The sequence below is a fragment of the Cyprinus carpio genome, chromosome A8 (genome assembly GCF_018340385.1).
Source record: "Cyprinus carpio isolate SPL01 chromosome A8, ASM1834038v1, whole genome shotgun sequence".
NCBI lineage: Eukaryota > Metazoa > Chordata > Actinopteri > Cypriniformes > Cyprinidae > Cyprinus > Cyprinus carpio.
Genome location: NC_056579.1, coordinates 17,624,211 through 17,651,404, shown reverse-complemented (window position 1 = coordinate 17,651,404; position 27,194 = coordinate 17,624,211). Strand labels below are relative to the sequence as shown.

The window sequence follows — 27,194 nt, the reverse complement described above, 5'->3', positions numbered from 1 at the left end:
TTTTATTCTTAAAAGAAGAATTATTAATTTTTTTTATTAATAGCAGTCCTGTTTACTTCATAAACGTGTTAAATTAGTGTTGCTACTTTTTTTCACCAGTACCAGAATCTTCAGTTAATTGAAGGACATTTATATTCCAATTATTACAACACTTTAAACCTCTAAAAGAGATTAAAGGGATTGCATTATAGATATAAACTTGGTAAAAGCAACATAACAGCATGGAAATAGGGGTTACAATTCACATTTTAAATCATCTTACTGAAGATAATACATTAGATCACGACAGCACCAGACATGCATTCACTCTCAAACAAACGTAGACATACAGTACATTCACTCAACAGTAGAATCATTCACATTGCCTTCTGTCGCAAAAAAACACTGAACAAAATAAAACAAAAAGTTCATCAAATCATGGGGGAAAAGCATTTTTGGACACACAGAATATCATGTGTTTGCGTTCTTGAGCATAAAAAGCTCTCTTAATCAAGCCGACAGATCTCACCAGATCAAAAAGATAGTATGTACAATATTTTACACAAACAAGGTCTTATCTAAGTCTGAGAAGTATGTTCTCCTTATAATTACTTCTATTTTCATGATCTATGTAATAAATCCAGTTGCAAAACTAACAAAATATACATTTTGACATCCCATCACACTATATTCTTCAGTAGAAAATGTACCAAATGTGTCTGAAAGTGATTTAGTCTTTTAAATACACTACAAAGATTCACAAGTTGACAGATTATTGCTCTCCTGCTGTTAAAATGAAAAGGCTTTTCTACAGTTACATACCTACATGTACAATGTCATCACAAAAAAGACAAAACTTTGAACTGAGAGATAAAAATAAAATAAAACTAAGACAAAAAATACACTTATGTTGTTAGCGTTTTAAACTGCGAAATGAACTAATTATTTACAGGTTTAGCTCTATATAAGAGGAGCAGGAGGTTAGTTTAGAGACTGATATGACAGTAATTCATAAAACAGGAAATATATCACATTAATAGTGTTGCAGCTGACATTCCATCAGTTTAAGGTCGATTCATTTAATCCAAAACCATTCAAAGTCAGAGAGCTTGATAAAATAATAAAAGCCTGCGGCACGTAGAGAGTGCATCCATTATATTCGATTGAGATCACCATATACTTCAAAAATCCTTCCTTAAGATGTAGGGAAGACGTCAGATCCATGAATACTATTATAGCTGTCACTCATTTCAATGATAGCCATTTGTAAATGCTGTAGCAATCAGAGGGCCCTGTAAAGGTAAAAATAAGGCATGGATTTGAATGCAGCATGAAGGAATTCACAGGAAAAACATGCTTATTTTTACTTAATTAAAGTTCAATTATTTATTAAATTCATTGTGGTTATCAGATTTTATCAGATCAATGATATGGCACTTTGTTTAATAAAAAAAAAAAACATAAAAAAATGCAATTCAGATGTACTTGAATGCATTTCTTATATGAAAATCATGTTTTTAATTACTTTTTTTTGTGAATTATATTTATTTATGTTTTAAAATTTGTTAATGTTTATATATATATATATATATATATATATATATATATATATATATATATATATATATATATATATCTCAGCTTTATTTCAATTACTGAAAATGTTTTTTTAATAGTATTACTTTTAGTTAACTGTATCAACACTGCGTGTTACTGACTTACCCCAAGGCTGTGGCTGAATCCAGTGCTGGGAGCCGGACTTGCAGCGCTGATATAACTACTGATGGCCGAGTCCTGATTGGCTGTTCCATACAGGTCTGCCATTGGCCCAGGGCTGCTGGTACCTAAAAACCCAGCTGAGCGAGAAGGAGTTGACCCTACAAAATAAATCAACATGAAAATCCACAATGTCTTGACTAATTTTCATTAACAGGAAATCTTAAAGCTATGTAGGCCAGCCATTAACCACATGAGCTCTCATTTGCTGAGCATGGGTCGTGTGTGGGATGTAAAAAAAACAAAATTTGCGCACCTCTGACCACAGCTGCTGCTGCTGCGGCTGCCGCCATGGGGTTGTACGCCGTTAGAGGAATGGCTAAGAAAACATCCGCATACATGCAGAACAAGCAGACAAACAGGAAAGAGAACTTAATTAGTATCAAGCAGTATGAAAGCAGTGGGAAAAGTGCTTGCATCATACTGAGTAAGAAATGATGCTCTGATAATGTGTGGTAATGCCTGTAAGCTGTTATGCAGGATTTCCTGGGTGCTGTTGTCACAACATAAGCTGACAGCATTCAGATCACACTATGCTGTGTATTGGAATATGGCGAGCGGCTGCCGTGTATAATAGCTGCTTGTAAAGCTCATAGAGGAACTAACCTGTGAGCTCAGAGGGGTGGGGTGATGTCAGAAGGGGGGTCCTCTCTAAGTGGAATTCTAGAATAGAGATAAACACAGAAAGCTGTTTAAACATACACACAAGCGCTGTTCACACTGCACACATGGACAAGCACTACAGGGCCTATGAGTGGCAAGACACATAGAAAGACAGTCTTAGACCGGCTCTCTGAGATTTACAAGCAGCCATGGGTCTCTATGAGTTTTCTGTGTAAATGACTGATTGAAATGCACTGATTTCCACAAAAATATTAAGCGTACGACTATTTTCAACACTGACAATAATAAGAGATGTTTCTTATTAGAATGATTTCTGAAGGATCATGTGACAGTGAAGACTGGAACAATGATGCTGGAAATTAAGCTTTACATCACAGGAATAAGATACATTTTAAAATAATATTCAAATAGAAAACAGGTATTCGAAATTGTAATATTATTTAACATGTTTACAGTTTTTTTTTTGATCAAATAAATGCAGCCTCGCTAAGCATTAATGACTTCCATCAAAAACATTTAAAAATCAGACTCCAAAATTTTAACCGGTAATGTACTAATCAACTATATGTGGTTTTACTCATAAAATCTGATCAAAAATGTGGAATTTTCATTTTTGATTACTATTAGTGCATTACTTTGTGCATATGGAAATTGGGTGACATCAAATGTTTCATCTAATGTCCAAAAGCATATTTAGCAACTACTTATGTTGTTTTGTTGCTTAATAATGGCAACTTGTATCTGACAACCATTTCAGTATATACTGAGTTGTGTATATACAATTATAAACTAATAAACAATCACTTAATACAAGAATACTGTGTTTTCAAAGACTTATCCCAGGAAAGAGTTAATCCCCGTGAACCAATATGTGGAAAGGTCTACAGAATGCATGAGCTTGACATTGAGTCTTACCAGGGAACTGATATGTGTATCCTGGGGTCAGACTAGTATAGCTGCGACTTGCATATGTTGCTGCCTGGAACCCTGGATAACCTGGGAAAAAAATATGACACCAATTAATGTCTATTCATAAAGTATAGTGAGTAAATAACAATAATATATAATATTTTGTTAAACAATTATATGAATAAAATAATATTTAATTAGAATATTATTAACAGTTATCTGATAATTCATATTAAAACAATATTAGTCAATGAAAGTATAGAATTTGTGTCTTCAGTATGAATTTTATGGCACTCAACAGCAGAGGGCAGAAGAGTCCATTCTATGCTTTGCTTTGTAAGAGCTACACTCTTACCCAGCATTCCTATGCCAAGCATGAAGGCGTCCATCCCATAGGGCATGACACGCGCGCGACCTCTTGAAGAGCCTGTGGGTGACATCACTTCCTTGGGCTGGGCTTTCTTACACTCCACCTGTGAATGGAAAGGGAAGATATACTGTAAGTCAGTCAAACACAAGTTTTAGCAGTGTGTCTGAAACAAAACGGTGTCTCAGGATCAGATATATTCTCACCATCTTGTTGTTGATTTCGTGGAAGTGGATCTCACAGACTTTTTCCACCACATCTTCATTCTCAAAGGTCACAAATCCAAAACCTGAGCAAAGAAAGAGTCCAGACACTCAGACCGGAGTTAACATTTGGATTTCCACTTCAGCCATCATTATAAACAATGTCTAAAGTTCATGTACTTCAGTTCAACTTCAGGTGAGGCATTCAGATGAAACTGCCAAATAAAAGCCAGTGAATCCTACTTCCTTTCTCATAGACCTTTTTATATAAATAAAAGGATGATTGTGACATCACTAAAAAGTACTGTGATATTACAGTGTTTTTTGGTCATGTATTATGGTATGTATCGATGTACCATTAGCATCTGATATAATCACTGTATTTTTACTTTTTATTTAGGGATAAAATAGGGTCCAAAAGTCTGAGACCAATAATGAAAATGCTTCTATTACAAATTACATAATCAGCGTATCAATTTGAGTGAAAATGCTCATTTAAAAATTATGTAGCACACCACTATGTTTTTGAAAGAAGTCTCTTATGCTATTATAAATGTAAAAAAAAAAAAATCAAGATTACAAATCCTTATCGATTAAAATAAAATCATTTATTTATTTATTGTACTGACCCCTGAACTTTTGAATGGTAGTGTACATAAATTACAGAATGTCTGTCACCAAAAAAATTAAATAAATAAAATCACACAATCATTGGCACTTTGTTTAGGGCAAAATCATTAAATTTCCTTGTTTTAAAATGTCAAAATCCTTTTTTTTCTTTCTTTTTTTTTTTATTCACATTTAAATGATCCCAGATTGTGGTCTCAAGTGTTTGGACTTCATAGCCTTTTTTCCTGTGCCTCTAACCTCTCCATTTTGAGGTTAAACATTTGTGAATGTCCTTGTGTCTTTAAGGTTCACCCTTTAATACTGTAATTACACAGATTTCCTTTGACCTGTATTATATTTTAAACCTTTGAAGTCATACAGGCATCCACTCTGTCTCTGTAAACAGTGCTAGATTTTCTCAACAAAAAGATGTAATGAAAACTTGCTTCTCTCTTCTCAAGTGCTGCTCCTCCACCTCTCCACTGGGTTGAAAGGCTGCGGTAAAGCCATGCAAGCTGTCATAATCGATGTGCAAGGGGGAGGGAAGGGCACTTAATGAGGTTTTAGCCTAAACCCTGATTAACGAACACACTAATTACTCAGTCTCTCTCCTCACCTACCAGTTATCCTACAGAGTACAGGATGGAGGGCCATGGAGAGGAGATGGAGACAGATTGGACCAGGTTTAGTAAGGAAGGAGAAAACGGGAGAACAGCTGCCATTGACGTGCACAGTTATTTAATGAAATAAAGAGAAAGGGAAATTTACCTCTGTGCCTGTTGGTGGTTTTGTCAAACATAAGCATGGCGTCATCCACCTGTAGGACAGGAAGAGAGAGATTACATGCTTTTATTATTTGTTATCTAGCATTAGTCAGAGTTCTCAATCTTGTGATGACGTAGATCCTACTGAAACAGGATGTTTGTGGGGACTTATAGGACATTTTGCCAATAGGCTTTAGCTACGTCACACCCATGTATCATAATGCTACATGATGGTCAGTTTGAATTGATATTAGGGGCTTTTGATTGGATAAAAATATGAGAAGTGCAGGATGAGTCATCAATGTTTTTTTTGTTTTTTTTGTTTTTCCTGGAAGAGAAAATATTAAATATGTATATCTGCTAGCTTTGTTAACTTTTTAGGGAGTCTTTAAGGGCCACCACAATTTAGCATTTAACAGCTGACGGTAGCCATTGTCTTGCATAGTATGGAAAATAAATACTATGTCTACTGTCAACTGTTTGGTTAACCACATTCTTCAAAATATCTTTATTTTTGTTGTTGTTGTTCAACAGAAAAAAAGAAACTCATACAGGGTTGGAACAACTTGAGTAAATGATGACAAATGTTTCATTTTTGGGTGAAGTATCCCTTTAAGTCTGTTAAGAAATATATCATGAAAGTGTGCTCTCTTGAAAAAAAAAAAACCCTGTAAAAGCTCTGTTCGTCTTCGGAACACAATTTAAGATATTTTGGATGAAAACCTGGAGGCCTGAAAAGGTATGAAAGTCGTCGTCAGAATACTCCATCTGCCATCAAACGTGCAATCTGGGTTATATGAAGCGATGGGAACACTTTTTGTGAGTGAAGAAAACAAAAATAATGACTTTATTCAATAATTCCTTTGTCAACAGTCTCCTCTGTGTCTCTCCATATCACCGTATGCTGCGTATGCTCTTGTATGCCACAAGGATGTGCTGTTTTATTTCAAATCAATACATGTAGAAACAGCACATCTTTGTGGCGCGGATGATACAGAAGAGCATACGGTGATAATGAGAGACACAGAGGAAACCGTTGACAAAGGAATTGTTGAATAAAGTTGTTATTTTTGTTTTCTTTGCTTACAAAAAGTGTTCCTGTCGCTTCATATAACCCAGATTGCACGTCTGATGGCAGATGGAGTATTCTGATGACGACTTTCATACCTTTTATGGACCTTGACACTGTTATTTACCTGGCAGTCTATGGGACAGTCTCAAGCCTCCAGGTTTTCATCCAAAATATCTTAAATTGTTTTCTGAAGACGAACGGAGCTTTTACAGGTTTGGAACGACATGGGGGTAAGTGATTAATGACAAAATTTAATCCCTTTAAGTACACTTAATTGGTCTTGTATTTCAGTAATGTTATATTATCTCCAAGTATTTTTAAAATATACTTTAAGATTTAAAGTAAATTACACATGCACATTTAAACACTGCTAACTACAGTAGTTAATTAGATGGAATGCTAACTATAATATCATAGGGTTTTTGTTAGAAGTATGAAGGGCGAAAGTGAATTTGTCTTGCGTTTTAGTGTCTGTATAGCCCCTTTCACACTGCACGTCGGACCCGGGAAATTGCCGGAACATTGCCGGGTCGACTTCTGTGTGAAAGCAAACACGTCCTGGGATTGATTCCGGGATTGAACCCAGGTCGGGGACCTAGTAACATTGCCGGGTTCAGTCCCGGAACGAGCGCTGTGTGAACAAAAGGCAGAACTAATGCCGTGTCGTAGTGATGACACACGTTATCGCGTGACTCTTTTAGCGGGTGTTTTGAAGGCAGATCAATGTTCGCTACGAAAAAATATGTGCAAACTGTAACGAAGCAGAGATCAGTTAGTTCCTTACTTTCCACGCTGAAGCTGAGATTGTTCGCCAGCTTAAGTGAAAGTTAACGTGCCTAGCGTTTTCGACTCGTACATTACACGTCACACCCTGATATCACGTGTCTTCACGGGACCTTTACGGGTTGTGTGTGAACGCACGCACATATTCCGGGTAATCACTGGCAGTGTGAAATTTCAAAATCTAGTGACCCGGGTACAAATGCCGGGACACATTTTCTGTGTATTTGCCGGAATCGCAGTGTGAAAGGGGCTTAAATGTGAGCAAAAGTGTGTCACAGTGAGCATATTGACAGCTTAAACCTAAAGGTCAGGGGTGAAGGTCAAACTTCGAGGTCTTTGTGTGAGAAAGAAAGAGAGGATGAGAAAGTGTTTCATATTCTGTCTAGAATATGAAACACAAGTGGACAGCCTGACCAATCAACACTTTTTGTATGCACACGCTCACAGTCTCTTGGTGAAGACTAACTAAAATACCAATAACACTCTCTGTGTTCTCTCTCCATTTCCTTTTACTCATCTTTTAATGTGTGTGCCTTGAAAAAGAACTTGTCTAAAAGTGTACAGTGGGTATTGAAAAGAATCACCCCCCTTTAAAATAACCACATTTTGTTGTTTTGCAGCCTAAAATGAAGATGGACACAGTTTGTTTTATCCCGCTCTATTTACTCAGTCCAACTTATAACATCCAAGTGAAAGATATAACACCAACAAATAATAATAATAATAAAAAAACAGAATTGGATCACCCCCTTTGTGTCAGTATTTTGTTGAACCACCTTTTTCTTTAATTACAGCCTTTAGTCTGTTGGGATTTGTCTCTGTCTCTACTAAGTTTGCACATCTAGACTTTGCAATATTTGCCCACTCTTCTTTGTAGAACTGTTAAGTTAAATTTGATTGCAAAGTCTGGGCTCTGACTAGGCCATGCAAGGACATTCACCTTTTTTTCTTTCAACCACTGTGTGGTCAGTTTTGTTGTGTGCTTTGGGTCACCGTGTGCTTCTGGATAAAACAAAAACTGTGTCCGCCTTCATTTTAGGCTGCAAAGCAACAAAATGTGATTATTTTAAAGGTGCCACAGAATGCAAAAATCACTTTAATAAGGTGTTTGAACACAGTTGTGTGGCCGCAATGTGTGAAAACAACCAGCCTTTAATGGCAAAAATCCACCCACTCATTGTTTTATAATCCTAATAAATCATATTCAGACTCTCCACAGGAGCAGTTCCAGATTACTCACTACTATGACATCATACTCGGGGAAAGTCCCGCCCATTTGTGACGCTCTCTACCCTATTAGCATATACACAGCCCTGAGTGAGAAACAGCGGTCTGCCATTACTGTTTTCTTGCTGTAGCTGCTGAAGGTACAATGTCAGCGCCAAAGAGCCATTAAAAGTGTCGTGTGTTGGGATGCCCCAACGAACACAGGAGTCTCTATAGACTGCTGAGGACACGCTGGTTAAATTGTATTTTCCAAACGTCCTGGAAAAAACCCCGGAAAAGTCCTATACATTTGTGCTAACATTTTACGCCGGACTGCCTCACAAACGAGGGTCAGTTCAGTGCTGGAGTTGTGCAAAGATTGCTTCTGAAAGAGGGATCAATACCAATGCTTCGTGCGCAAACATCAAGACAACAGACAAAGTAAGCCATCACGCATCATATTTTTTTTTTTCCAAAAGAGTTCTTGGCTCTCTGTAAGGCTAATGTTGCTTAAGCTACCATTGTCTCTGCCTGTTTTCACTAATGCTGCCTTCATGTGCTACCAAAATGATCATAAATAAGAATGTCTTAGTTATCAATGCATTCTATGGCACCTTTTAGGGTTTAATATTACTAGTCATTAATTGGCTGATATTTGGTCATTTTGTGATCATCAGCATTGGCCAAAATTAAATAACAGTCTCACATTTTTATCAATAGATAATAAACAAACTGTTTTAAAATTAGTGATTCATTTAATTGAAAGCCGGAACAGAAAACAAATTTTAAGTAATTAAAATTGAAAAGCTGTTCAGGGTGTCACGTTCACAGGTGATGCATTAAAACAGTGGTATTTAAAGAACTATGGCAAAAAGCTGTTTACACATTTGCTACTCTAGCATCATTTTTGGTCACGATGAAGTGCATCCACAATGCTGACATGTTTACCTATTGTAGTTTATCCAAGTTGTATGCGCAAAAAAGATACTGACACAGTCATGATGCGTCATTGAAAAAGTGCTAATTATTCAGGTCATTGATTTTGGGTGTCCAAACCTATTCCAGTCCAAACCAAAAAGGTTTGGGGTTTTCTTCTGTTTCAGCTGAATATTTTCACTTGCTGAAATTTTGGTGGATTACTAAACAAAATAATTACTGAACTTTGTGTAAATATTCTTTAAAATAAGTGATCATATAATTTAATAAATTTTATGCATATTTCATTTTCTGCCACTTCCCATTCTTGTTATGGCAGTCTTGGACATAAAGAAAAAAAAACAGTTTAAGTTACCAATATTATCGTAGAAATGTGAATTTGAAGTAAATATATATATTATATTAATATATATATTAAATAAGTGTTCATTTAATTGAATCAATTTGATGTACATTTAATTTTCTTTCATTCAGCAATATATTATGTTGCATTTGCCTAAATGACAGTCTTGAGTATAAAAAAAAAAATCAGCAGTTTAAGTCTGCAAACCTTTTAAACAACAGAACAGAATTCCTGTAGCTCAGACAGTAGAGCATGCGCTAGCAATGCCAAGGACAAAGATTTGATTCCTAGGGAGAGCAAGCACTGATAAAATGTTTACCTTGAATGCAGTGCAAGCTGCTTTGGATTTAAGTGGCTACCTAATTGTGACAAGAGAGTTACAGCGATAACGTAAGTATTTTTTCTGGGCTTGTGATACTAATATGGCAGCCCCATTTCAGCCCCATAAAACAGCTGTTATTAGTCTTCTAATCTCATGTGAGTGTACATGATTTATCACATTTTCAAATCTGTTAATATTTTCAAAAGCAATTGTCTACATGAGGGAAATTCCTGAGTGCACCTTTAAAGGTCAGATCAGGTAGAAATCTGATAGCTTTTCTCATTTTTGTACGTTTCTATTTTCTAATCTTAACTAGTATCTTTTTTAAAATTGAGTTATAAATCGAGTCCCTTCTTGTTCTGTGTGCTTCTTATCATGGTGTCTGTTTTTCTCTCTCCATCACTCCCTCTTTCCATCCCTTGTTCAAACCAGGCCAGAACACAAAGTGACTAGTGAGGCAAACTAATCTGCAACTTCCCCGGGTGGCTGCGACTATCATCTCTCTCTCTTTTTCTCTCTCTGTCTGCATTCCACACTCAAGTATGACTCAAGAATGAGGAATTATTTTGCCCAAGTTTTGCACTGACAATGTGTAACTGAAGTGTGATGCAAAGAAACATTAGATGATCTATTACAGGAGCCCATCAGAGTTTGGGGATGTATTGTTGTGTTACTTCAGTTATGAACATTCGTCCTCCCACTAAACACACAGTCTCTCCCTCGTTTTCTCTCCTACACACACACACCCCAAACACAAAACCTTTTGCCCGCTAAATTACTTGGGGACAATGGATGGGCAGGGTCACCGTGGTAACCGGGTAGGAGGGGGGGCTGAGGGCAGGAGCAGCTGTTCCATCAAATTAATTCAGATTCAAGTAATCTCCCCCACGTTCCCCTGCAAACAAAACTCACCCCTTCAAACTCTCAAACTCTACCACAACTCTTTCTCTCAGTCTCTCTGCACCTTTCTTGTTCCCTCTTTCACGCTTCCCCACCAAACTGGCTCAGATTTCACTCAGTACACCTCAGTAAAACCTTCAGAATCATTAGCTTGTTATTTTATAAAAATAAAAAAACTGTGACTGTACATACTGTTCAAATGTTTGGGGTCAGGTAAGAATTTTTTTTTTTTTTTGAAAAACCCGTAAAAGCTTTGTTCGTCTTCAGAACACAATTTAAGATATTTTGGATGAAAACCGGGAGGCCTGTGACTGTCCCATAGACTGCCAAGTAAATAGCAGTGTCAAGGTCTATAAAAGGTATGAAAGTCGTCATCAGAATACTCCATCTGCCATCAGATGTGCAATCTGAGTTATAAGAAGGAATGGGAACACTTTTTTGTAAGTGAAGGAAACAAAAATAATGACTTTATTCAATAATTCCTTTGTCAACAGTCTCCTCTGTTTCTCTCCATATCACCGTATGCTGTGTATGCTCTTCTGTGTCATCCGCGCCACAAGGATGCGCTGTTTCTACATGTATTTAGCTTTGATTTGAAAGAAAACAGCGCATCCTTGTGGCATACAAGAGCATACGCAGCATACAGTGATATGGAGAGAAACAGAGGAGACTGCTGACATAGGAATTGTTGAATAAAGTCGTTATTTTTGTTTTCTTCACTTACAAAAAAGTGTTCCCATTCCTTCTTATAACCCAGATTGCACGTCTGATGGCAGATGGAGTATTCTGACGATGACTTTCATACCTTTTATGGACCTTGACACTGTTATTTACTTGGCAGTCTATGGGACAGTCAGAGGCCTCCCGGTTTTCATCCAAAATATCTTAAATTGTTTTCCCAAGACGAACAAAGCTTTTACGGGTTTGGAACAACATGGGGGTAAGTGAATAATGACAAAATTGTAATTTTGGGGTGGAGTATCCCTTTAAGTTGTTTTTTACTTTTTTATTCATCATATAATCAAAAAAAAAAAATGTAAGTAAGGAGTAATGGCTGCTGAAAATTCAGCTTTGCATTACAGGAATAAATTACATTTTATATTAAACTATAATGCAGTACAATATTACTGTATTTTTGATTAAATAAATGCAGTGTTGGCGAACATAAAAGACTTCTTTCAAAGGAGTTAAAAAACTTTTGACCCCAAAACTTTTGAACGATTCTAAGAACATCACATCCCCATTGGAAAATCACTGTAACTTGCTTGCCTCTCAAGGCTTATCGCTTTATTTAATCACCCTGCTATCCCCTAATGCCTTCAATTGTTTTACACAAAGCCGACTTACCTTTCCAAACTGGTCAAAGTACTGCTTTACATCTTCAATAGTAGTGTTCACCGACAGACCTCCAACAAAGATTTTCTTTGTCCGAGTCACCAACTGAAAAAGAGAGAGAGGATGAGGAGATGAAGATCTTCAAAAATAACAAAAAGCTAGATATTATCAAGCATCTTGACCACGTTGACCGGTCAGGCACATACCTTAGGCTGGGCTCGTCGCGGGAAGGCAACTTTCGGGTCAATCTAGAGGAGAGTTTGAGAGGAGAAGGTCTAGTTAGAAATTCTGGAGAAAGAAGAAGACTGACACCAACACACCCGGGACTGTAAATGAGAACATCAGTGAGAAGCTCACATCCTCTGAGCTCTGGTTTCAGCTGGCTGTGTGTTTTAAAGGCTCTGACTTCACCCTGCATTAACTTTACTTTCTGAGAATGATGGTACATTCAAACATGCAGAGTTCAGGGAAGGACGATAGTGATGAGAAATGAAAAAGAAATGTAGATTCATATAAAGAGAGAACAAGGATGACAGTGAGAAAGTATTAAGAAGAGAATAACTCTGAATTCACACTGACAGTGATTTTGCTAGATGTTGCCAGGTTGCTGTATTATTAATCACTTGTAGATGTTCCTAATATTACTAGTTGGCTGTGCAATTGGCCGCAGATTCTGGACATCCGATTACAGATTAGATGTACTGACGGTAAATATAAGATAATATTTTTATTTATTTATTTATTTATTTTGCTGCAAAAAAATGGTTGTTTTGTAAGAAAAGTGCTTGTATATAAACTGCAGTACTGCATGTCAGAATTTATAAAAATCATCATTTTGATAATCATATCCCTATATAAACTGTCATATTAAGATTTGGGTTTGGTACAATTTTTTTTATGTTTTTAAAAGAAGTCTTTAAAGACTTAAGAAGTCTCCCACCAAGGATGCATGTATTTGAAAAATATAGTAATATTGTGAAATATTATTACAATTTTTTTTAAATAATTTTTTTAAATGTTTATGTAATTTTAAAAAATGGCAAACCTGGATTTTTTAAAATGACATAAAGTCTTTAGTGTCACATGATCCTTCAGAAATCATTCTAATATTTTTTATTAAATAATCATAGTATTATTAATATTCTAATATACTAATCATTCCTTTTTCATTGTTATTATCAATTTTAAAAACAGTAGTGCTGCTTAATTGTTTAGTATAAACCGTAATAATTTTTTTTTTTTATGATTCTTTGTTGGATAAAAAGTTCAATTTGAAATAGAACTCCTTTGTAACATTGTAAATGTCTTTCCTGTCCCATTTGATCAAACTAATGTCTTTCATCAAAAAAGTATTCATTTCCTTAAAAAAAAAAAAAAGATAATGCGCTACACAGTCTTTACTTTTTGTGACTTTTCTCATCCAAACGGTCACCGGCGTTCATGTGACTGGCTAACTTGGAGTCACTTTGTTGCTGTCAGTGTGAACACCCCTTAAATCAGAGAGTGTATTAAAGTTCACAAACGACAGAGAAACAGGGTGAAAAGTTTACAGGTTTCTATGAGAGGCAAATGGAAATGGAGGAGTATGACAAGACAGAAGAGGCTGTCAGGACCACCTGTGACTGGACAAGAGAAGGGTCAGCTTTCCTGTAAACATCACTGGACGACATGAAAAACACTCAGGGAAACACCACAACCATGTTTCCTTGGCAGAAGAGGGGTCGGAAAACAAAAGAAGGCACAGAAACTCATGCAGAAAAGCATCCTTGACGGTCCGTGTATCTTTTGGTCATTCGATTTTTTGTTTAATTTTGTAAGTAGAAAAATGAAAAACAGCTCCTTTTTCGTTTTTTTATTTTTTGCAAAAAACGAAAAACAAGAATTCGACTTAATTTTTAGTTTTTCGTTCAGGGTTGGAAAAATGAATAAACAGCTTGAATATTCGATTTCTACACGTGGGCGGGAATTAAACTCCCCTTTCTGCTGATTGGTCAGACAAAAAAAAGATCAAACCATGCTGTCATCAGTCCTTCTGCAGTTCCGCGCGGCAGAATAATGCTTTGACTTGGGTATATTCAGAGCTGGGTAGATTACTTACAAATGGTAGTTGTAAACCCATTGGTTAAATGCTGTATAGCCACCGGATTAATGACTGATAACTGTGTGAATGTCCACAAACTGGAAGACTTTCTGAGTGTATATAAGCGGTAGACTATTTTAGAAAGGAACATTTAAAAAAAAAAAAAAAGAGGAGGAATTAGAGAGAATCAATAAACGATGAATCATTTATTTCTATTGTGTGAATAATATGTAATCTATAAAAAAGTAACTGTAGTCTGATTTAGTCTGACACTTGTGCACTCGCACACAGGAATGTAACACAAGATTTACATAAATGTAATTAATTGCCATTTGGTTTGTTTCTCACCAAACCTTACTGTATACCTTCAGAACGTTTGGAATATAGCATACGCCACGAGATGCATATTATTTTATGACAGATTTGCATCCGCTTAAAGAATGAAAAGTGAAAGTCACCGTTCTCTGCCATTAAATGGGTAAGTGCGAGCAGGAAATTTTTGTGTGTGTGTTTCGGAAAAAAGAAGGTAGACCTAATAAGCCTTTAGAACAACATCTGACTAGTTACCCTAGTTAAATAAAACACAGAAAAACGCGACTACTGTCAAGCACAGACCAGTATTGAAGTGCACAGGAAATATGCAGCAATCTAAACAGTTTATTTAATTAATATTGAGAATTAGTTGATGTTCACCTGGATTTGTTCCTGAAGAGGGGAAATAATTTAATAAGTTGTCATTTATAGTCATATGGTAAAATGCATATTTTTATTTGTGTACATCAAAATGACTACAAAATGTCGTCCCGTTGAAAAAAATAAAGAAAACAACAGAATGCACAGCTTTAGCGCAAAACATGAACCAATACACAGCTAGGCTGGTTGATGCGCCTATTTTTAAAAGTCTACATTAAGGTTATTTGACGTTAAATGCATTATTTAAGTCATTTTAGAATAAATCACAGTATATATCATGATAAAAAGTGACTTTACGGTTTGGAAAATATGGTAGGCTATGAAATCCCCCCCAGCAGCAGCAGAGGACTAGTATTCTGCCGCGAGGAAACTGCAGAAGAACTGATGACAGTTTGATCTTTTTTTTTTTTTTTTTTTTTTTTGTCTGACCAATCAGCAGAAAGGGGCGTTTAATTCCCACCCACGTGTAGAAATCGAATATTCAAGCTGTTTATTCATTTTTCTACCCCTGTATGAAAAATTACAAATTAAGCCGAATTCTTGTTGTTTTTCGTTTTTTTTGCAAAAAATTTAAAAACGAAAAAGGAGCCGTTTCTCATTTTTCTACTTTCAATATTAAACAAAAAATCCAATGACCAAAAGATACACGGATCCTTGACCCACACACTCTTATGACATCCAAACAAAATATTTTGTTTGTTTGTGTTTGTTTGTTTTTGCATGTCTTTCTTTCTATTTCTTTTCTTTCTTTCTACAAATCTGAATATTGTTTATTGGTGTCTAAATCTGGAAAATAAGCTGTAAATCATCAAAAATAGTATCCAGCTCCTTGAAACTACAGTATATTTTCACTTGAATGCATTAAAACTAGTTGCTAAAAAGCTAAATTTGTGTAAATGTAGCATCAACATTTTCATATACCATTCGATTTTTTTTTATTTATGAACCATGTGCAGAAATTTTGATGTTGATTAGCACCCATTGCAAAAGTAGACAAACTAGATTACAGATACTCAAGATACTCTATATTAGTCTATAGTCTAGTCCATCTATTTACCAAACGCTAGTCTACGTCATGCTGTACTGAGGTTAAATTCTAGAAGACAGCAGCAATAATGATTAGTCTGTCTGAGAGAGGGTTCGAATAGAGCTATGCTAAAGAGCTAGCACTTGTGAGGTAAACTACAGCAGTTTACCAGAGTCAACCGTTTGTTTTCATACAACAGACTAGGAGTAACAGAGTTTCTTTGTGAGTCTAGAGAGTAAAATGAAGAGGCTAAGCTAATCTGAACAGAGATCTGATGCAGAAGCTACAGTTTACAGTGTTTCTATAGTTTCTAGACTACTCTGATAGTCACCTCCGGTCCACAATATTGCTGAGGCCGCACCACTCCTGTGCACAATCAAAAACAAACAAACAGACACACACACAAACAAACAAAATCAACATACAGCCACCGACGCACATGAGAGGAAAGCTGAGGATAAAATGTATGGTCACATAAAACAGATTACTGTCATTAGAGTTGGTTTTGATCACGTGGAGAGTGGAGAGACACTGAAAAGTAATGGATTCAGTAGGGGCTTGTATGTAAATTCAGATTAGTGGTTGATCGATATGAGTTTTTCAGCTCTTCAACTTTTACTATTTTTTTTTTTAGTCTTAGATGTTTGCTTATATCCTTTGCATTTTATGACGTAATGGTTCAATGAAATGACAATTGCTTCTTATCTATTAATTATTATTCAAAATTCTAACAATTACACCTTTTATTCTGAGTATGTTTTTACAAACAGGGCTTTTAAGTGAATTTGACTAAATTCACATTAGTGGTAGATCAATATGAGGTTTCAACTCTTCAAATTTTCCGGTCTTGAATATTTATTTATTCAGTTACAAATTAAAGTAAAATACAGTTTCTAGATTTTTTTTCTTGAATATTTATTTATTTAGTTACAAATTAAAGTGAAATACAATTTCTAGATTTTTATTGTAAGCATGGTTTTTGATTTCTGAATTCAAATTTATTTTGATATCTTTGGGGGCCATAAAGTCAAAAATGTAAAAAAAAAAAAAGATTCATAATGAAGAAAAAAAGCCTCATTACAAGAATGCAATTCTTGAACCACTTTATTTTTCAAATCTGCTTCACTGCTTATAAATATTTAAAAAGCTTGTCCACTAGATTTAAAAAATGTGGTGTGACCAAAGAACATTAAATAAAAAATAATAAATAAATAAAACAGGAAATGACCCTAATCACTATGTATCAACAATATTTGATCATTTTATGACAAGGCAAGGTTAATTCAGGATGCAAAATGGCATGTGGTACAACCCCACAAAACCTTAATGGTTTTTATGAATTAATTCATAATATTCATATTCTCATGTATTTAAGGTGTAAGGAAAATATTTTATAACTTGTGTGGACATTTTTTTTTAAATGAAACTTTTGTTAAGCAGTATTAAAGTTTTTCATCTGAAACCAAAATTAATATAAAGAGCACATTTCTAAGAACCTGATGCGCTTTAAAATAGATTTTTCTCTTTTCTCTTGGACACTTTTTTGCTCCTGTTGACTCTTATTTGACAGAGAGGTCGATGTTACAGTGAGAACCTCTTTTTGAGTTTGACTACCAGCGCTAATACACTTCAGTATTGAAGTGTACACAACAGATGCACACTTTGTATGGAGATTGTGATTTGTGTGTTTACTTTAAGGGTGTTTTCAGATGCTGTCAATACTTCTCTGTGGCTCTGGGAATAACATTACCCTTTGATTCATAAATTTTCCATCTTGGAAAAATATGAAGCAACATACAGTGACATAGCTTTCTTTTTTTAACATGAAAATACATCCTCACATATTTCTGAAATACCATAAAAAAGTATATATCTGAATTGTTTTTGACCACAACGTGGTCGACCAAAATTGCCATCCCTGTCAAAACTATTTTAAGTCAATGAATTTAACTATCCAGGTCAATCCTTTAGGGTCAATCGCTAGAGCCCTAGCAGTGTGTCAATCACTCACAGTACAGACAAGCACACAACCTCACAGAATGACCGCACCATCCACAAGAATGCTCAACAAGACCACTGACTTAAAACTGTGATTTTTATGAGTTGCGCCGCACACATTTCTCTCTTTCTTTCCTGGCCTCCCCTCCTCCATCGCCCCATCGCTGAGCTCGTTAAGCTAATCTCCAGTTTTAAGTCGGCCCAGGCGAGCAGCCATAAGGCACCTTCACAGGGGCACAGTCATAGAGGTAAAGCAGGACAAAGGCCTCCATGTTCCCCTGGCTCTGCCTGCCTCTCTCTCAGGGGGAGGCACTTAGAAAACAGCACAAGTGGCCATGCTGTGGAAGACTGGAGCTGAGAGAACTTTCTAAACGCTTGCTGTAGTTGTTATGTTAGTTTTATTTAAGAGTCCAATGGGCTTTTGCAGTCCCTTTCTTTCAGTTGCCTGGTTCGGATAGCGGTGTGAAATGTGGAATGAAACTCATTTTCAGGGTTATTCTGAACAAATTAACTGGAGTGTTTTTGAAGTACAGAAACACAGTTTCGTTGTGGTTTGCCGTGCACTACGGCCGTTTTTCACTCAAATGAGGAACTGGTTCAAACTTTCAGAAGAGGGAGAGAGAGAGATGATAAAGTTTTTTTTTTCTCCTTCGAGCCTCACCCTCCCTCCCCACTGACCCCCTGGGGGGTGACTCCACTGTCGCCATGGTAACCAACGGGCACCATTGTCCCAGGACCCGCCTGCTCTGCACAGCAACAAAGACTCTCACAAATAGATGCACCACAACACAAAACCTCTCATCAAAGTTTCCCATTTTTAACACTCTTACTGACACTACTAATTTGTTTTTGATGCCAAATCATGTTTACTTTATTCATCAGATGAATGTCATTCATAAACTAAACCTAAAAATCCTTTCTAACAAAAGTGCACCTGTTAAAAAACAGCACTGAAGCATCACAGGATTCGAGGACTAGTTTCCACAGGGGAAAATCTGAATTCCGCGTGAGTCTAATGTGTTTGGTGTGCACTCTTGAGACAAGGCACCACAAAGGCTTCCCAGCAACTCCCAGCATACCCTGTTCGGGTCCCCTAGTTACCATAGCGATTGACACAGAATAGGAATGCTTCCCTGACAACCTTATTGAGGAACGGCTGAGATGGGAACTTTTTCTCGCTCTCTCTCTCCAAATCTTCCCGAATTGTTTGACCAGAACCCAAAGTGAAAAGGCATGAAACCTCACATGCATACACAGCATCTGTGACTCTGAAGGATTACCACCATATCATGGCATTTCAGTCAGTCAGATACTGTGCTAACACTAAAAAATACACAAACAAATGTGTATCTGAAGTGGTTTTAGTTAACACAACCCCTAAAATAAGCCAAAGAATGGCAATGATGCACAGGAGACAGTTAGCACAGCAGTTAAATGTTAAAACTCACAGTTTTCGAGTCCAGCTCATGTCTGGACTGGGCCAGGACTTTGTCCACACCAGCTTGGTCAACAAATGTGACAAATCCGAAACCCCTAGTTGAAAGAGAGATCAAAATTACAACACCTCCACCCATTTGTGTAAAATGGACAATACGGTAAATAATAAAAGCCTTTGTATGCTTGTTGTCGCTTCTCAGTCAGGTTGTTGTCCCTTACCTCGAGCGTTTTGTAACTGGATCTCTCATCACCATACTCTCTTTCACTTCACCAAACTTGCAGAAGTAGTCCTTCAAACCCTCTGAGAAAGCAGGAGAAGAAGAATTATTTCAGAACATTATGTATGAGAAGCCAACCAAGACTGTTTGAAAGTCTGAAAATTGTGGAAAACCAAGATTATTCATTGATGACATCAACAGTGAATGGATGACATCATCAGTGGAGATGATCTAAGAAGCCTGATAAGAAATAAGGTGAGGTCATCATCACGCAGTGAAATATACAAGACTTTTTATTAATTAAGACGATCCTTTAAAGACGTATTTTTGATTTCTAAATCTAAATAGTTGTTTTAAAAACATAAAATGTCTAAAATTTAGGATAGCATATAGATATTAGCGACAAATACGATCCTTAGTTACAGACTTTGGTGAAAAGTAGGTGCCTGCCAAGCTAATGAAACCTACTGAAAATGTTCATCTATTAAATGATCATAATAGTTGGCAGAATCAGATGACAGGAAGGCTATTAAGAGTTCTGTGTTGTGAACAATACCTCACCGTCATTCAAAACAACAATGTGTCCTACATACTGAGGAGAGCCTACAGCATGACAGCAGTTGGTGAAACTTTCTCCATTCACTCAGCTAAACCTGTTGTATAGGCTTTGCACAAAGGATCAAGCCAAATTACAGAGCAACTGGATAGTTGTTTTTTTTTTTTTTTACTCATCCAGGGCAACTTGTTTATTAGTTTGCATGCATGTGGTGAAACACTTATAAAACTGTTTTCATCATTATATTATCTTTAATCTACTACACTTGTAGCAGTAATTTCTTACACTTCTACTTGCTTTTATTAAGCAGTTTCAGAGATTTTCTTATATAATTAAATTCACATTGGTTTGAATGTAAATGCATTGAAATTGCAGGTTGTAACTTTGATTTTACGGTAGACTTTGTAGCTCTTTGAAAAGGCTATTAAGATTTATTTAGACCATAATTACACAGTAATTCAGTGTTTTATATGAATCTGATCTGTCTCTTTGGTTGACATGTGCAGATACTTAGCGAAGTGTTACTCACCTTGCGTAGTCTGCCAGCTCAGACCACCGATGAACATTTTGCTGTGAAAACAACACAAACAAGTGATCAACAAGTGCTGCGGGTTTGAGTATAAATCAGAAGGACTGAAAAGACACCGAGGAGCTCAAGATCTTCCGAGATTCAAATAACGGCAGTGATTCTCAATGAAACTCATTCGAGCGGATGAGAAGTGCGCTGGACACCGCCGAAACACGTTTCCCTCTTTGTTAAGTTACTTTTTAATTGATTTCGTAGTGCACGCTCTTAGGTGTAGGTTTTGAGATCGGAGGAAGGTTGTTGTTGTTTTTTTACCAGGGGTCGTGCGGAGAGTCCGAGGACAGGTTACTTTGGCTGCCTTCCGACTCCATTGCGCGGCTGTGTATCCCGTCCGAGTACGGTGCGAGAAAGGAGGCAGAAAGTGTGGAGAGGGGGATTGGCATGGGGTGAGTTAGAGCTCAAAGCCCAAAGACTCCACCTCTCTCTTGGTCCAGTCCCGACGTGAAACACGGGAGCCCTCGAGAACTGACCGGGAGTCAGCGGATTACCTTCCTCCGTGACACGACGATGACAGCAGAACTGAAACGACTCGGCATCACGTTTACTGTTAAAGCTGACAGTCTGTGTCTGTTAGTAGCGATTCACCGATTTATCATTCATTCATTCATTCATTCATTTTTATTTATTTACTCGTGCATGTATACATGTAGGCTATGTATTTGTTTATTTAGATGTGAACATTGCTTTATTTGCTAGTGGACATTTATTTATTTATTTTAAATGGAACATTTATTGATTTTTTTTTAATTATTACAATAATAAAATCAAAATAGAGTAGGTCTACCATTACAGAAACAACAAAACAATAATATTAATAATAAATAAATACATAAATACACTTTCAGCAAGGCATTAATGAACATTTAGACTACTGTTAAACAGACAATGAACAAAATATGAATAACAATGAAATGTTAATATGAAAATCATGCACAAATGCCCTCCTCTACACTACCTACATTTGATTTCTGACAGTTTAGGAAAACAAACAGACAGTGAAAGTTGAGAGTTTTCCAGTTTTTCTCTCTTATATCTCTATGTTTATAACAATGAAGTTGGAAATTTGCCTCTATCTCATCATCATCATCATCATCATCATCATCATCATCATTTTGAAGCCATGTTCATGTTTGGCTTTTCCTATGAGGATCTGTCTCTGATTCTGATAAATCAAACTTTCTGTTTAGTTTCCAAGTAACACTTCAGGTTCCTTTGATTTTCACTTTCATTTTCTCAATAGTATGATTAGTTTTTTTGTGATTTGGTTTTGTTCAGCAGAGCTGCTCTGTAACTGATTCTCTCTCTCTCTATGCCATTTTCATTTTCATTTTTTTTCTTCTGACACCTGTTGATGAAACTGCTCTGTTGGAAACAGGGTCCACTCTGACCTTCTCTCTAGGGGAAGTCCATATCAGCACAGCATATCACCATCACTATAACAACAATTTCACAAATAGAGATGCAGCTAAGCAGGAGTTTTCAACCGTTACAGATCCAGTGACCCCCACCCAGATTCTCAGCAAACTCAGAGACCCCTAATATAAAAAGAGATCATTTTCAGTCACATTTTAACATAACTTTTATATTATATAGGTTTTTGGAAACATAAATGGTATGAAAATTATGACTCGATTCACATTATTTCTACTTCCTGTTATTTGAAACCAGAACATTTAAAAATACATTTGATTAGTTTGGTCAGATTTCAGTTCTCCATACATGACACAGTAGTATAATCTTTTCAAATTGTCCTTTATCCTTGTGTTCTTTTGTGAAAAAGATATAAACGCTAACTGTGTGCAGTGTGAGCAGGTGGTATTGGGGGCCATCTTAGATCAATACAGATTTATCTGCCCGTATGGCCTAATTCGACATGTATGCGAGGTGGTAAAAGGCCACTGCACATTGCCAAGTGTCTCTCTACAACTTGCCAGATCTTCTGGAGATTTATAAGTCATAATAGGATTGTGGGTAAGCGGTGCTTGGCTGTGTGAATTTATGTGCCTGATTTGTCTGCCCCACTCATAGCACTCATTCTATCTAATGCACACTTAAGGGCCTGCAGTGGACAAATGTAATTAGAGCGGAACAAAAACATATGGTACCAACATTGTGAATTTAAGACATTAATCCTCACTGGCTGCTTACGGTTGGAACAGTTCTGTGCACAGAGAGTGCTGATGTTGTCTCCATTTGTGTTTTATCTCAGAGTCATCCCAAGATGAATATGCTGTAATCATTTACTCACCTTCATGTCAGTCCAAACAAAGACTTTCTTTCCACCTTGGAATACCAAATGAGATATTTTATCAGAATGTTTGTGCTGCTCTTTAACATACAATTAAAGTGGATGGGGACCAGGGGCTGTCAAGCACCAAATAAATGCATTATTAAAAAAAAGAAAAGAAAAGAAAATTCATATATCAACTCATATCAGCTTTAACACTGCACTCCAGGTCTTCTGGTCAAAAGACAGCTTTGTGTAAGAGACTGAATGTAATTGTTATTCACTGAAAGTTTTGCTTTGAAAAACTTGCTTGGTAACCGTAGTCAACATTCATCCTCAATGTATGGAAAAGAGCAGCTTGGACATTATGTTCAAAATTTTAAAGAGTAATTTGGATAAGTATTGTTTGGATAAGTAATAGGTTGTGTAGGTTTTGCGAGTATTTTATTAAATGATTTTGAATTTTAAGAAAATTTTAAATTATTGTTAAGTTTTGGGACAGATCCTATTAATTATGAAGAATGTAATACATGCATTGGAATATCAAATTGTTACGTTTGGTGTTTTTATGCAAAACAAAGAGATGTAGACAAATGTAGATTTCTTAAAGTTGCTCCAAGTTTTGTGGCATTTAAAAGTATGACAATTTTATTTCAATCGTTAAAATAGCTAAAAAAGGAATACCTTTAAACTTTCAAAAAATATATTCACAATACATATTAATTAACCCCTTAGTGTGTGTGTGTGTGTGTATATATATATATATATATATATGTATATATATATATATATATATATATATATTGTGTGTGTGTGTGTGTGTGTATTACATATTCTTCCCTGTCAATGCCTTGTTTGCTGCTTGGATTTATTGTATTTAATAATAATGATAATGATGATAAGGATTTAAAATGATAATGATAATGCTTGTTTGGTATTTGGAGAGGTTTAATATTTAAACTATATCTTGAAATGTAAAAGTATAACTTTATGTACAATAAAATGCTTAATACAAAATACACGCAAATACTTTGTTGGGAATTCTCTTATTCTCCCACCCACATGAATAAATCAATGTTAATATTTGTATGGGATATGATTTCAGTTATTGTGCTGTTTTCTTTATGGAGTCTCAAAGTGTTGCTGAGGTTTTAGTCAGCATGTTCACTACTTATGGCTGAGTCTTAAGTATTTAATTAGTGCCAGCAATGGCTAATCTCTCTCTACACCACACACGCACACCCACCTCAACATGTGACGCCATCACCGATCACTACGGGATTACCCAACCTCTCTAACATGCTTAACCACACGGTAGCCTAGTGTACAGAGGAGGACTTGTATGAGCTGCAGTACTGCTTTAAATACATACAGCACTGTAGCTCTGAACAGTTCTGTTCTCTGTGTGTATCAAAAGACACTACTGTACACTATATAAGAATAATATAAGCCTAGCTGTGAATTTCTATGCATAAAGATAAAAATATAACCTATGCAAACAGTATTAATATATTAGTCAACTGAAAACAAATAGTGTTCTAAATGTTTGTTGAACTTAAAATTGAATGTATGTTTAAATCAGGGGTCTTCAACAGAAGGTCTGAAAGTTAGAGGGTCCTGACATAGTTGGATCCCAAAATAAAGTTTGTGGAATAAATAAATAAATAAATAAATAAATAAATAAATAAATAAATAAATAAATAAATACGCAGTTGGATTTCTAACGTTAACTAAATAAAATGAAGTAGCATATAACTCTGTATATCAGAAATGGTTATTTGTAGTCTAAGCATCAAAATATAAATACTTTAATATAAGCTAGTGTATTTTCATACTGTATGTCAGAGGAGATCCTCTCTTCCACTAGAGGCCAGCAACGAGATGCTGTTGTTGAAATTCGTCAAGCATTTGTGCAATCATTGCTTGTGTATTCGTCAAAAGCCACACTTACACGATTGGTTCTGTCACATACTTCTGACATATACTACATATACTTTGTTCTGTCAGTTGCCTGAAATGGCACAGTGTGTGTGTGCGTGTGTGTATGTTAGAGAGAGAGCTTTCACAGAGTTGTTCACAGAATGTGAGTGGATTAGTGCTACCTCTAGTGGAAGAGTTAGAACTGGAAGAAACACCTGAGTGTAAAGAACGAAATCTCATCTTAATTGACTAAATAATAATAATAATAATAATAATTAAGTGCAATAATAATATCTTAATAATAATAATAATATAATAATAGAAAAAGGACAATATAACCAACATAAAATAAAAAAGTCTTAGGAACAATATTTTCACCTTTTGGGCTAAGTAGTCATCCCCAAAAAACTTGTATTTAGATAAAATTATGTCCAGCTGGGGGAAGAATAACTTCTCTGAGATTGATCAACAAGGAGCATATAAGAACATATACAGCACGAGAGAACTTTAACGTTTACACTATTGCAATGTTTATAATAAAAAAGACATACATCTTAACCCTAGACTGGATGTCTAGGTTCTTAAACAACCACTTAAACTACATAATATCCCTAGAAATACACAATGTACACAACGTACTGAGTAAATTGTATAAGCTAGAGAAGATGGTTATTTTATATGCTACACAATGAATGGAGTGTTTGTGCTAGTAAATTAGGGAGAGAGTTACGGCTATGAAGAACTATGTAAAAACGAAAATGAGGATAATAATCTTAATAGATAATAATAATAATAATAAGAAGAAGAAGAAGAAGAAGAAGAAGAAGAAGGTTAAGCAAATAAGACCTATACAAATAATAATGCATTTTTGGAGCATTTTTCTTTGTTAAATTCTTGTTGGAGCATTTTTCTTTGTTAAATTCTTGTATTTTAAAAAAAAACTCTAAAACATTGACGGACATATTTTTTTCAGTCTATAGAAAAAACATTGTTAATTCTTGTATTTTACATAATATATTTTTTCAGTCGGTTACAGAGAGATAATTAATTTAAAGAATGGTTGTAGGTTTTTTATATCTTTGCTGCATTTTGAATTTGGGGGAGTGTTCGGAATTTACAGAAGAGGAAGCAGTATTTGAAAGTTTTTATCACGGTCGTACAGGGAGAGATTAAAATTTCGAAAAGAAACATGATTGTTCGCTACTTAATATTTTGACAATTTACAGAAGAGAGGAAACGCATAACGTATTTGAAGAGGCATTGTCGGCTTTTCGCTTGGGACGAGCGCTTGACAGATGAAAAGAGGACCGGAAACGCCTCCAAATCAACGTAAGCAATCACTTCAAAGAAGCCGGTCGTGTTTATTTAATATAGCTAATATAATCATGTATTCATGCAGATACAGACCTACGTCAGAGAATGATATATATAAAAAAGGATGTTTGGCTCATCTTGTTTTGGTTTTTTTTTTATTTTATTGTTGTTTTTTTGTACTCAAAGAGATTTTTATATAAATATTTTGGTGTGGGGAGTTTTGTATGTGTATAATTCAAAAAATCTTGTGCTTTCATAATGTCTTTTGTCATGAACAAGACAGAGGACAAATGCTGAACAATACTTTGTAGGAGATGGAGCAAAAAATATTTTTTATTTGTACATTTTTTTTTTTTTTTTTTTTTACAATAAGATTCTCAGACTGGGCCTGTGTAATAACAGTAGTTTGTCACAAGAGGGCGACTCTACAATATCAATTAAACCGTTATACCCTGATTTAGCTATTTAATCAAAGTACAAGCTGTGGTCATTAGACAAAAATCTTATAATCATCATTATACACACACACACACACACACACACACACACACACACACACACACACACACACACACACCATTTATGTTCATACTTATTTTGTGTACTGTTGATGAAGAATAGCGCTAAAAATTGCTACTACATTATCTGCTTCCCTCTATTCTTTCTGGTAATGGTAAGGGACAGGATCAAATGCAAAAAAATACAACAAAGAATGTCATGTATTGTCTGGCTTACTCACCTGTGTTGCAGATTGATGTCATCACTGGCTCTAGCAGGTGTGTTGCCTTCACCAACTTTTTACATTTTAATATAATTTTAATTTTATTTTAAATAGTGTTTAGGTTTTGTCACTTGATGAACCAATAAAATAACAAATTGAGAACCAACTGAAACAGTATTCAGAATCTTAATTTATTTAATTAAAATAAATAAGAAATATACAACACATACATGCATTCAAATGCATCTAGAGATAGCCTTACATCCCACAACCAGCCTGGACCATCAAT

General features: G+C 35.6%; 1 protein-coding gene across 1 annotated transcript; it reads right to left on the bottom strand.

Moving 5' to 3' along the window:
* Nucleotides 1–36: 36 nt before the first annotated feature.
* LOC109082920 (RNA-binding protein Musashi homolog 1-like) lies at nt 37–21,209 on the bottom strand. Its single transcript, XM_042762562.1, has 14 exons — nt 20,979–21,209; nt 20,667–20,707; nt 19,583–19,664; nt 19,375–19,459; nt 12,335–12,376; nt 12,141–12,233; nt 5,236–5,284; nt 3,862–3,944; nt 3,644–3,761; nt 3,295–3,375; nt 2,362–2,418; nt 2,012–2,074; nt 1,702–1,856; nt 37–1,271 (listed from the first exon to the last, which is right to left on the bottom strand). Exons 1-14 carry the CDS (start codon nt 21,104–21,106, stop codon nt 1,230–1,232), a joined length of 1,119 nt encoding a protein of 372 aa, XP_042618496.1. The 5' UTR covers nt 21,107–21,209; the 3' UTR covers nt 37–1,229.
* Between the last annotated feature and the right edge of the window lie 5,985 nt (nt 21,210–27,194).